The sequence below is a fragment of the Agelaius tricolor genome, unplaced genomic scaffold, assembly GCF_023055355.1.
Source record: "Agelaius tricolor isolate 1412-34295 unplaced genomic scaffold, bAgeTri1.0.p SCAF_36, whole genome shotgun sequence".
Classification (NCBI taxonomy): domain Eukaryota; kingdom Metazoa; phylum Chordata; class Aves; order Passeriformes; family Icteridae; genus Agelaius; species Agelaius tricolor.
The window spans coordinates 3,288,569-3,301,049 of record NW_027269296.1 but is presented as its reverse complement, the minus strand read 5'-3'; the positions used below and the strand labels follow the sequence as shown (position 1 = coordinate 3,301,049).

Sequence of the window (12,481 nt, the reverse complement as noted above, 5' to 3'; positions counted from 1 at the left end):
ACAGGATTAAATGCTGCTGTGAAATGCAGCTGGTGCCAGTGCAGGGAGCACAGCTTCTCCCCGGGAGGGGGCTGGAAAAGCTCAGGAGGATGTTTTCCCCAAGAAGCATCCATGGCAAGGGAGGGGTGTGACCCTGTCACCTCCAGACATCCAAAGGTGACAGTGGGGTTGTCGTGGCAGCTCTGCTCCAGGCTGGAGCTCCACACAGCTGCTGCCAGCTGGGCAGAATGGTGCTGTGCCCTCTGGGATGATGCTGTGCCCAGCAGGATTCTGTTCTGCCCAGTGGGGACACAGCCTCAAGCTGTGCCAAGGGAAATTTAGGTTGGATATTAGGAAAAAGTTCTTTACAGAAAGGGTGATAAAGTTCTGGATTTCACATATCTGGGGATAATGTTAAACATTCCTGGTTGTGTTTAACAAAGCCTGGATGTGGCACTGGGTGCCAGGGTTGAGGTGCTGGGGCTGGGTTGGACTCGATGATCCTGAAGGTCTCTCCCAACCCAGTAACTCTGAATTCTGTGAATGATGCTGTGACGAGGGGATGATGCTCTGCCCAGCAGGACGATGCTGTGTGAGCAGGATTATGCCACCTCAGCATTTGGACAGCCACTTCCAGCCCACGGCAGGGGCCAACCCGCCCACCTCGGCCAGCAGAGAGCATCCACTTTGCTTTGTATCTCCTCAGCTTCCTCCTGCAATTTGCATTTCAAAGCCTCTCGTGTGCTGCCTGCGTCCCCAGACAGCCCTTGTGCAGCCCCAGGAGCTCCAGGCCAAGGTGAGGGGCACTCACGCCCCTCACAGGCACAAATCCCTGCCAGGACAGGCTGGATCCCCCCAGCCAGATCCCAGAGCCAGGCATGGTGGGGCTCCAGCTGTGGCAGGAGAATACTGGGAGAAGGAGAGAGAGAGAAATTGGATTCAGAGGCAGCAAATGCAGCTCCCAGAATGGATGTACATTTTCATTATACACTGAGTAATTGGTGGTAATACAAGAGATATGGGCAGTATCATTATAGACCAGGCTGTGCTGGAGATGGATTATCATCATCTGTCATTATCTGGGCTTCCTTGTGGCTGCTAAAATTGTAGAACATGATTTTAATAACCCTGGAAGGCAAGAATCATTTTTCTTTTGTCACTTAACAACTTGGCCTCATTCACTGATACCTTTAAATAAGAAGGGGGGATTAATTTCTAGTGGGATAAATGCAGACCTGGTTGTTTCCTCCTCTCTTCATTTGCAAAGGGGCCCCCTTCCATGCCTGACAGCTTTCAAGGAAATTGCAGATAATGGGGACAGGATGTCAGCGTGGAGCAGGGGGCACAGGATCACCCAGAGACAGGTGGTGGTGCTGACACAGTGCTCACCCTGTGCCCCCCAGGAGGGCACTGATGGCACTGGGAGCCACAGCCTGAGGCTCAGGGAGTCTTGGCCAGGAGGTTTGGGCAGTGTCAGAGCCATGAGGGTGGTGCAGGCACCCCAAGCTTCAGTCCCACCTGGCAGGGCACAGACACAGAGCCAGGGGAGCTGTGTCACTCCTGACCCCCCTGGACACTGTCAGGCTCATTTGGGGGTGCTTCATCTCTCACTCCTCTTGGCCATGGAAAAAGCCAGCAGCAGGAGAGGGACAAATCAAATTACAAGGCAGCTAATGAAAATAATGGGGAATAAAGCACTTCTGGAGGCTGCTTGGTTGGATTCTTATTTCCCTGTGTCACTGTGTTCAAGCAGGGATGTTTATAACCTCACGAGGACATTTCATTGCCTTTGTGATTAGCTCAATTGACCGTGGATTTTTGCTCTCCCAGATCTCAGCCCCTGGAAGAGGAGCAGTGCCAGCTCCAAGTCACTCCTGCCCCACAGCTCCAGCACCCAGAGCCCCCCTGTGCCCTCCAGGGGCCTGGCACTGGCAGCATGTCCCAGACTGACATGGATGGGGAATGAAGGGGGTCTCCACAGCCCAGATGGGGGGCTCATACAGCAGCAGCAAGGGGGGACCTCTTGGGAGAGCTTTGCCCCTTTTCCATGCAATGCTTCAGCCACGAGCAGCTGTCAGTGCCTGCCTGGGCTGGCGGCCCCTACCTGCAACTATTGACTCTGAGTAAATAATCCCCAGGTATCCTTTTCTCCTGATAAAAGCTGGGGGTTTTTTTCCTATTATTCTCAGAGGTGTTTATTAGAGCAGAAAAATAACAGTGCTTTGCTTGCAGCCTGATTGCTGGGAAGTGACGGGAGTGGCCAGGCAGCCCCGAGAGCTGGGATCAGAGTCAGAGCTGCTGCCTGGCACACCAGGGGCACAGCCAGGCGAGGGGCTGTGCTGGGGGGGTGAGAAGCCCCTGCCCAGGTGGTTTGATGGGAGGCAGCATCAAAGGGAAATTTCTTTTCAGCAATGGCAGGAGGAGGAGACGCTTCACGAGTCTGAGCTCTGGAGTGACTCAGCAGAAAAGAGCAGGAATTTCCAGGAATATGAGGGGTGAGAGGCCAAAGCTCATGGGCAGGTTCCTCTGCCACAGACACCTGTGCAACAGAGGCAGGAATTTAGGGACAGGCAAGTTCTAGGTGGTGCCATGGAGGATGTCCCCCTCTTGTCCATCCACCCTGTCAAACCACTCTGCCGAGCTGGAGCTGCAGCCCCCTGGCACCACTTTGGCATCTCGCAGAGCAGAGATGAATAATGGCAGCACATCCCACCCCTCCTCCCCTCCCCATGCCCATCAGGGCCTCCCCGGATCTGCCACGCAGAAATTAATCCTCCTGCCTCATTAATTGCAGGAATGTGTCGGGAGCTGTTCAAGGTCAGCCTGGAGGAGCCCTGCCATCAATCCTCTCCAAACTGCAGCTGCCTCGCTGGGGAGGAGCTGGCAGGGGCACAGCAGGGACAGGCACTGGGGACCTCTCTGGTGTTTGGGTGACCAGAGCCTGCAGACACAGGAGGGTCCTGCATGGGTGTCCCAGGAGTGGCTCCATGCAGGGGCTTCTGTCCCAGGAGTGGCTCCAGGCTGGCTGCCCATGTCCCCCTGTCCCCTAGTGATGCCATCCAGAGCCAAGAGTCCTCTCCTGACCACCTCTCCCCACTTGATGGGGAGCCCTCTGCTCCCTCCTCATTGCTGGTGGCTGAGCAAGGGGGTAGTCTGAACTAATTGCATTGGGCACCAATTAACCAGCCCTCCTCACCCATTAGAGACTGCAGAAGCTTTTGCACTTGGATCTTGCATCTTACGTGACTGGCAATATTCTATTTTTTTAGGGAATGAAAAGAAGAAAGGGAAAATCCCTTTAGGGGAGCTGGGCTTTGCTGCCTGCGGAGCTGCTACGCACCAGGAATGTACTTTATTCTGTTTAAGAGCAATGATCCACCCAGCAGGGATGGAATCAGAGGCACTGGGAACAGAGAGATGTCTGAGAGCTCCTGAGCACCGAATGTGGGGCTTCTGCCTTTGCACTGCAACCAGAGCCACCCACAAGGTCTGGACAGGCCCAAGGGCTGCTGTCCAGTGCCTTCAGTCCCCATCCCACACACTGCAACCAGGAAAAGCCCCGCAGCTGCTTCCCCTTTCCACCTTCCCCCTTGCCTGATGGCCTCAGCCTGGGGAGGTTCTCATGTCACGAACTGGGAGCCACTGCCTCACCACTCACCCCAAAACAGCTTCGTGAGCATCCACCCTCCCTCCAAACTGTGCTCCCCTTGCTGTCCTGCCCCATGGCCAGTGTCACCTGCACCGTGGGACCCTCTGGCACCCAGCTGGCTCTCGCACCCCAGCAGCTCCCTCTCCACACATCCTCCTGCCCCAGCCCCTCTGTCAGGCTGGGACACACGGCTTGGGACCCCTGCAGGACCCTGCACCCTGCCTCGTGTTCCTGTGTCGCACACATCTTTTATGAAAAATCCTTTCTTTAAGATTTTTCCTCCTGAGAAGCTGAGAGGCCTCAGGAACAAAATGTAAACAATGGTTATCTGCTGCTGTAGAATGCAACAGGTGGATCTGTGATTGGTCTCATGTGGATGTTTCTAATTAATGGCCAATCACAGTCCAGCTGGCTCGGACAGAGAGTCCAAGCCACAAACCTTTGTTATCATTCTTTCTGATTCTATTCTTAGCCAGCCTTCTGATGAAAATCCTTTCTTCTATTCTTTTAGTATAGTTTTAATATAATATATATCATTAAATAATAAATCAGCCTTCTGAAACATGGAGTCAGATCCTCATCTCTTCCCTCAACCTGAGACCCCTGTGAGCACCGTCCCATTCCTGTCCCATGGCAGGGACGGGATCTGGGAGCTTGTGAGCGTGACTCAGAGCCGAAGGGGAACCGAGAGCGCTGACAGAGGGCACGTCTGCTCCATCCCCGCTCCCGGCGGCTCTCCCGGAGCATTGGCACGCTCGGAGCCGCCTGGAACGAGCCTTTCCCCGCCGAGCAGAGCGAGGCGAGCCCCAGGACGGGCGTGCGGTGGTGAGGGATGCAAAATCCCCTCCCCAGCCCGGATCCCAGCCTGCGGCGGGGCCCCAGCGGCGGCGGGCCCTTGCCGGTGTCCAGCTGGGTGTTTGCAGCGCTACGCCCTCGGTTCCCACGGAGATGCCCGGGTCGCCATGGCTACCCCACGGATATTCCTGCTCGGCTGGTAAACAGCCCGCACGGCACCGGCTTCCGTCCCGAAGTGCTGGAGGTTGCTACACCCCAGGGAAATGTTGCGAGGGCAGCTCCCCCCAGCCCGGGCAGGCAGTGGGCATCGGCCCCGTGCCCCAGCCCAGGGTGCTGAGCCCCCACCCCACCCCTACCAGCAGCCTGACCCCTTACAAGCAGGGCAGGTTTGGGGGAAAGTGCCTTTGCTTGGACCGTCGGGCTTGTGAGGTCGGTGCTGAGAGCCCCCGGCCGTCCCCTCCGGTTCTGCAGGAGGCAAAGCCAGATCTGCCCAGGTTGGTCTCCCACCCCACTGACACACTCTGCCCCCAGGGCGCTGCTCTGGCCCCCCAGATTTTGGCAGCGTGGGGCTATGTGAGCCCTGTAACATGGAAATGAAACACCGCCCCTGGCCAGAGTAAACAGCTCTTTGCACAACAGCCGCCGTGGTTGCGAAGGCTGTGAGTGTGGGAGGGTTGAGCAAATCTCTGTTTACCCCCATGCCATCCCACCAGACACGGGATTCCCCACTGGGGCTGTGCTCCAGCCTGGCACGGGTGGGCACAGCAGCTCGGCACGGCCCCAGACAAGGAGCTGTGAAATAACACGGGTTAATGGTCAGAACTGGGTTGCCCTTGTGGGCTGCTCACCCTGGGGCAAGCTGGACTATGTGGACATGGACACAGACACGGCTTGGGGATGTGAGCTGCTCCCAGGTGGCGTCACACAGCTGGGTTTGCCTCCTGCCCCTTGAGTCGCTCATTCCCTGGCCCATGGCCTCCTGCCGCTTCCCCCAGCGTCCCTCTGCCGCGTCCCCCAGCCCAGCCGGGTGGCCCCAGGGCAGTTGCAGTGAGGAAGTGTCCGTGCCCCATCCCGGCTGCGCCAATCCCAGCCCTGGAGCGGGCAGGGTGGAGGCCGGGCGCTGCTCGGGGTGCCCGCGCCCCCTGGGCTTTCCTGCCTGCGGCGAGCGAGGAGGGGGTCGCAGGCTTCAGGGAAGTGTTTTGCAATCACCTTCTTCAGAGCGTCACAGCAACTAACGGCCCTGGTTTTGAGGAACTAACGGGGAAAGCAGCATGTTAGCAAACACTCCGGGCACGGCCAGCCGCCGGCTGCCGGAGCCCCGCGCTCGGAGCGGGCGGTGAGCGGCTCCCGGGCACGCCGGACACGGAGGACGGGCAGGGATGGAGGAGAGGTAGGGATGGAGGTGGGGTAGGGGTGGTGCCACTCAGGTCACACAGAGCAGCATCTGGTCCGTGGCTGCTCTGCCCGTCCCCTGCCTGGGACAGCCACACGTGCCGAGTGCCCAGGGCTGGCCGCTGTCCCACTCCCACGCTCGAGTGCTTCACCTCCCTCTGGATGTTGGCTTGGGGGTGAGGAGCTGTGGGCACCTGGGCACAGTGTGGGCAGCCCCTCCTGGGCCACGAACGTGTCTGGGACCCATCCGGGGCAGAGGCGGCCGCCCCTCCAGGGCCATTCCCAGCAGCAGGCAGGGGACAGCCGGGAGGGGCGTGGGCAGGACCCCGCAGCCCCGGCCTGTCCCGCTCTGCTGCTGTCCGTCATTCGCTTCCCTCTCCTTATAGCTTATCGCCCTCCGCCGCCCTCACCCGCCCTCAAACCGCAAATCTCTGCCCGGCAGCGGCTGGAGATAATGGAGATAAAAATCAGCCCGTGCCTGCGGCCGGGCTCAGGGTGCTGTGGTGCCCGGGACGGTGCCGGGTGCGGGGGGACGGACCCGCGTTCCGGGCTCTCTCCGCTGCGCTTCCCACTCCAGCGGCTGTGGCGGCGCGGGCGGCGAGCCGGGGGCGGAGGTGTCAGAAGGGCTGCGGGAAGGGCTGACGCTGCCAGCGAAAGGACATTCTGCTCCAGGAAGAGCCGGTGACAATGGAGCCCGGCTCCTTCAGCCCACCTCGTCCCCAGCCCTTGCCGACCCCCAGGACAAGCCGCTTTCTCCGTTCCAGGTGATGCCAAAGCCACGGAGGAGACCATGGCCAGGCGCGGTGCTGGGACACCCTTCCTGCCGCAGCTCTCCCTGCTCCTGCTGCTCCACCTGGGCGGTGAGTGCGGGGTCCATCCTGTCCTGTGCCACAGGCACAGCATCCCCAGCAGCCTGTGCCCTGGCCGGGGCCCCGGGGCAGGCAGGAACGGCAGGCACGGGCAGGATGGGGCCTGGCACGTGCCCGTGCCTTGCCCAACGCTCGGCTCTTCCTCTCCAGAGTGGGGGGCCCATCTAAGGGAAGAGGCTCGTCCCTATGTCCTGCCCGGGCGCTGAGGAGCTGAGGTGGCTTTGGCACAGCTGTGCCCAGGATGTGACAGGTTTTTCCTGCCTGCAGGGACACTGGGCTGTGCCTCGGTGACTGTGAGCCCCCCCATTGTGCCCCTGGGCTCGGCTGTCACGGCATCCTGCACCATCCAGAGAGAGCTCTGCCGAGGCTTGGAGCAGGGGAGGCTCCAGATCAGCTGGATGCTGGACAGCAAGCCTGTGGCTGGGAGCCAGCGCCAGGGTCCAGGGGGCACAGAGGTGTCCAACCTCACCCTGCCCCGCTTCAACCGCACCCAGGCCAGGCTGTTCTGCTGTGTGGAGTGGAATGGGACCAAGCAGCGCGTTGGCATGGCCGAGATCAGGGCGGGCTGTAAGTCTGCTGCCACTACGGGTCACCCTCCTTCCCAGCAGGGACGGGCACTTGCTCAGCCTCTTTCTCCCCCAGACCCTCCTGCAAAGCCCCTCAACCTCAGCTGTGTCCTGAACCTCGATGACTACGGGCTGACGTGCCAATGGCAGCAGGGAACCAACAGCCACCTCCCCACCAGCTTCGTGCTGAAATGCATGGGGTAAGTGCCAGGACCATTATCCCCTGCCAAACCCCACAGCAAGGAGCCCGAGCTCACTGCCCTGTCTGCTGCAGGAGCAGAACCCAGGCAGTGACAGGGTGCACCCCACGAGGAGGGCACAGCCACTGCACGGTGCCACGCCGGCTGCTGCAGCTGTACCGGCAAATGGAGATCTGGGTGTCTGCCACCAACGCCCTGGGCACGGCCGAGTCCCAGCACCTCCACATCGACCCCATGGACGTGGGTGAGTGACAGCACACAGATCAGGGGCCAGGGAAGCTCGTCAGGGGTATTAAAGTGACATTAAAGCACGTGGGGCCCATTTTATGGGCAGGTTCTGTGATGAATGTCCTGCCGGGATGAATCGGTGCCAGCGCCACGCTGCAGAGCGAGCAGCACGCACGGCAGGTTATGAGCTGCCAGTTGACCTGCTGCACTCCACAGCTCCTGCAGCAATTGATTACCCATTTATTCAGCAGCTCTATTAATAATGGATCCTGTGCCTATAAACTATTTATAAAAGGAGCCTTCCCAGATGGAGAGATTTATCCGCCCTGATCTGGGGCTGGGGAAGGGCTGCCCAGGAACCAGCTGAGCTCTCCCATGGCTGTGCCACACTCTGACCCCTGAGCAGACTCAAATGTGGGGTGTTCCAGGCACCAGGCCCCATGGAATCTGTTTTCTCTGCATAGGCATTAATGCAGAGCTGTGCCAGTGTTGCATTACTGCATCCCAAGCAGGGGCATACACCAGCTCCTGTCCCTTGCCACCAGCCATTCTCCTAAATGTTTTGGGGTGGTTTCCCACATTTCTTGCCGCAGCACCCTGGCTGCAGCTCCTGGCACTAACAAAGGCACATGTGAGGTCATGGCTCTGGGCACTGCCCACCACACACCTCTCCACACCTCTCCAACTCTCCCCTGCCCTTCCTGCAGCCAAGCTGGACCCCCCAACCCTGCAGAGCATCCAGTCCATCCCCTTCCAGACCGACTGCATTGCCCTGGCCTGGGATGTGGCGCGGGGCACAAAGCACATGGAGCTGCAGTGTGAGCTGCGCTACCGGGCACCCGAGGACCCTGCCTGGGCCCTGGTGAGTGCTGCTGGGACAGGGGGCCTGGGCAGGAGCCAGAACCCTCCCTCTGCTCCAAGCAGTGGGAGTGGAGGAGTCCCCATGTGAGTGGGACAGCAAAGAGTCCCCTGAGCCCACAGCAGGGCCCGAGGCAGGAGCCAGCACAGCCCTCGTTTGGCCGCCCCCAGGTCAGCGGCATCATCGGCCAGGCGGGCACGGCGCAGCGCTGCGGTTTCCTCTTTGGCACTCAGTACCACTTCCAGATGCGCTGCCGGCGCAGCTCAGCCTCGGCACTGGGCTCCTGGAGCGAGTGGAGCCCGGGCAGGAACTACACCACCCACGAGAAGGGTGAGTGTGAGTCACCCGGAGGGTGCCCTGTGCCCGAGCAGGTGGCACAGCACTGGGGACACACAGCACAGTGCTGGGGACATAGGGCACAGTGCTGGGGACACATGGGACAGCACTGGGGACACATGGCACAGTGCTGGGGACGCATTGCAGAGCGCTGGGGACACACGGCACAGTGCTGGGGACACAGTACTGGGGACACAGTGCTGGGGACACAGGACATAATCCTGGGGGCAAAGCCACATGGGTCCCTCTCAGCTTCTCCTGTTCCCCTCCCATTGCAGCCCCCACAGGGAAGCTGGATGCGTGGTGGGAGGCTCAGCCAGCCGGGGGGCAGCTGGAGGTGCAGCTGCGCTGGAAGGTGAGCAGGGGGGTGGGCAGGGGGCACTGTCTGAGGGGCATTGCCTGGGGGGCATTGCCTGAGGGGCATTGCCTATGGGGCACTGCCTGAGGGGCATTGCCTGGGGGGCATTGCCTGAGGGGCATTGCCTATGGGGCATTGCCTATGGGGCATTGCTGGGGGACATTGCCTATGGGGCATTGCCTATGGGGCATTGCCTGAGGGCCATTGCCTGAGGGGCATTGCCTATGGGGCATTGCCTATGGGGCATTGCCTGAGGTCCCCGCAGGGACTGCCACCCACACGCCCTGCCCGCACCCAGGCCCCGCGGCAGCGGGAGGCCAACGGGCGAGTGCTGGGCTACCGTGTGACCCTGAGCCCCCGGAGGAGGGGCAGGGACCCCCCCACCGTCTGCAACACCACCCACACCCAGTGCAACTTCTCGGTGCCCGCGGCCGCCAGGAGGGTTTATCTCTCAGCCTACAACGCCGCCGGCGAGTCGGCACCGACCGAGGTGATGCTGCTGGAGAGGACAGGTGAGGGCAGCGCCCGAAACCTCCGCGGGTGCCCCGGGGCTCTGCTCGGCCCGAGCGAGCTGCACAGCCAGGGCAAGGAGAGGGCAGGCTCCAAACCTGGGCGCACAGGGGACATGAGGGAGAGGTGCTCTCCTCTCCCACCATCCCGGCTGCTTGTCCCACGCAGGTCAGCCCCTGGCCGGGCTCCGGGCTGTGCCCGGGGGTGAGCGCAGCCTCTGGGTGCACTGGGAGGCACCGCTGGCCCCAGTGACCGCCTACATCCTGGAGTGGCAGCGGGTGGCAGCAGAGCCTGGGCACTGCAGGGCGTGCTGGCAGATGGAGCGTGATGGGGCAGCCACCACAGCCCTTATCCAGGGTAAGGGGGGGCTCCTGATCCCCAGGTCAGCTGGCCCAGGGGGCTGGCACCCATCCTGACCAAACCAGGACCCAACCTACTCCCCACCCTGCCTCCTCCCTGTGGATCCACCCCAGGGTGGTTGGGCTGGTGCCGTGGTGCTGGGGCGTCTCAGCAGTGCCCCCTCTGCTCTCCATTGCAGACGGTATTGAGCCTTTCCAGCGCTACAACATCTCACTGTACCCTCTCTACGAGGGCACTGTCGGGGTGCCCGTCCACACCACAGCCTACTCCCAGCAGAAGGGTACGTGGGAAGGGAGCCCCACCACCAGGACTTTGACCTTCCAAAAGAATGAACCATCTCTGCCCCGTGTACCCCAAATCCAGGGGCTGTAGCAAAGACCTCAGCCTGGGGGGCTGCATTTGTCTCATCTCTGAGTCAGCTCAGCCCCCTACACCATGGGCACCCACACCTTGGGAGTGGGACCCCCCCATCAGTTCCCACCCGAGGCAATGGCTCTGCTCAGCACTTGGTCCCCCCTTCTCCTGCTCTTTCCAGCACCGTCCCATGCCCCCAAGCTTCACCTGAAGAGGATCAGCAAGTCAGAGGCCGAGCTGTGCTGGGAGCCACTGCCAGTGGAGGTGCAGAACGGCTTCATCACCAGCTACACCATCTTCTGGGCCAGCAGCATCACCAGCACGGCCAGTGAGTCCTGCCTGCAGCACCACTGACCTGGCCCTCTGTCCCACCTCAATATCAGGAGCCCCTGTGTCCTGCTCTGGGAGGATCAGGGAGTTTTGTGGGTCCCTCACTGGGCTCCCTGCCAGCAGAGCCTGAGGGCTGTGCAGGTGGGGGCACTCCGCCACACCAACAGCCCCGTGTGTCCCCAGGTGCCACCGTGAATCCTTCCCTCAGCTCCTTTGCCATCCGGGGGCTGAAGCCATCGACCCTGTACAAGGTGCACATCATGGCATCCACAGCTGCTGGCAGCACCAACGGCACCAGCCTGATCCTGGTGACCACAGTGCTGGGTGAGGGCTGCGGCCAGCCGGGGCAGGGGACACGGGAGGGGACCTGGTCCTGCCCTGGCTTCATGGCACAGCACAGCTGGCAGTGCCCACTGCAGCTCCCTGTGACCCTGAACCTCTTCCCAGATGACACCGAGCTCCAATTCCTCTTCCTGAGCCTGGGGCTGGTCTTTGTCGGGCTCATGGTGTTGCTCATCTGCTTCCAGAAGAACGAGCGGTGAGTGGCAGAGCCCTGCCCCGGGCTGGGCTGCTGCTGGGACAGGGTGGCCTTGGAGAGCTGGGAACCAGTCCAGCACTGAGGCCACCCATTCCAGCCCGCCTCGCTGAGTCCCCTCACCCCCGTGGTCCCCAGGATGAAGGAGCAGCTCTGGCCCAGCGTCCCCGACCCTGCCAACAGCAGCCTGGGCAAGTGGGTGCCAGCAGCGCTGCCACAGGTGAGACCGTTCGCCGCTTCCCCAGTGCCCACCCGGCTCATGGCCCTGGGAGGGACAGCAGGGACGGGTGGCACCGCCCGTGACCTCCCGCTGCTCCCCAGGAGCCGCTCCAGAGCCTCGCCGCGAGGGAGCCCGGCCCGGCCGCCATCTCCACGGTCACCGTGCTGGAAGGGGAGCCGGGCAAGCAGCCGGGGAAGGAGCACCCCGCCCTGGCCGCCGTCCCCCCGGCGCTGTCGCGGCCCTACGTGCGGCAGGAGGGTCCCGGGGAGCCGGTGCAGTACGCGCGGGTGGGCGGCGCGGGGTACCGGGGCCAGCGGCTGCTCCCCGAGCCCGCTCCCCGCTTCTACGAGAACCTGCGGGGCCGCGGCGACGGCAGCGGCGGCGGGGACTGGGCGTTCCTGGAGGAGCCCCCCGCCACCTTCCCGCTGCTGCAGGGGCTCCGCATCGGCGGGGCCGAGGAGCTGCACGAGTGCCGGGCGGACTAGCGCGGGATGGAGCCGGGCAGCGACACCGGGTCCGCCACCGGGATGGAGCCCCGGGGTGCGGGACACCGGGTCCGCCCGCGGGGCTCCAGCCGCACCCCGGGGCGCTGCCCGGCTCCATCCCGCTCTGTGTCCGTATCCCCTCCCGACCGCCTCCCTCCGAAATAAACGGGGTCGTGCTGAGAACAACCCGGGCGTCTCTGCGGGAAGGGGATGGGGACGGGGAGGGGTACAGGATGGCAAACAGGGCCGGGACCGGGACCAGACCAGGAAGAGGACGGGACCGAGACGGGGATGGGGATGGGGATGGGGATGGGGATGGGGATGGGGATGGGGATGGGATGGGATAGGACCGAGACAGGGACAGGACGGGGATCGGGACCGAGACGAGGACGGATAGGGGACGAAACCGAAACGGGGACGGAGATGGAGATAGGGACGGGGTCTGAATGGGCACGA

At 62.1% G+C, this 12,481-nt stretch overlaps 1 protein-coding gene across 1 annotated transcript; it reads left to right on the top strand.

The window, feature by feature from the left end:
• Nucleotides 1-5,655: 5,655 nt before the first annotated feature.
• Nucleotides 5,656-12,203, top strand: CSF3R (colony stimulating factor 3 receptor). Its single transcript, XM_071453176.1, has 16 exons — nt 5,656-5,813; nt 6,580-6,675; nt 6,952-7,251; nt 7,327-7,450; nt 7,525-7,694; nt 8,386-8,540; nt 8,708-8,867; nt 9,152-9,228; nt 9,530-9,743; nt 9,910-10,098; nt 10,280-10,381; nt 10,637-10,783; nt 10,969-11,109; nt 11,233-11,323; nt 11,459-11,540; nt 11,642-12,203. The coding sequence occupies exons 2-16, from the start codon at nt 6,606-6,608 to the stop codon at nt 12,023-12,025; spliced, it is 2,406 nt and encodes an 801-aa protein (XP_071309277.1). The 5' UTR covers nt 5,656-5,813; nt 6,580-6,605; the 3' UTR covers nt 12,026-12,203.
• The last annotated feature ends 278 nt before the right edge of the window (nt 12,204-12,481 follow it).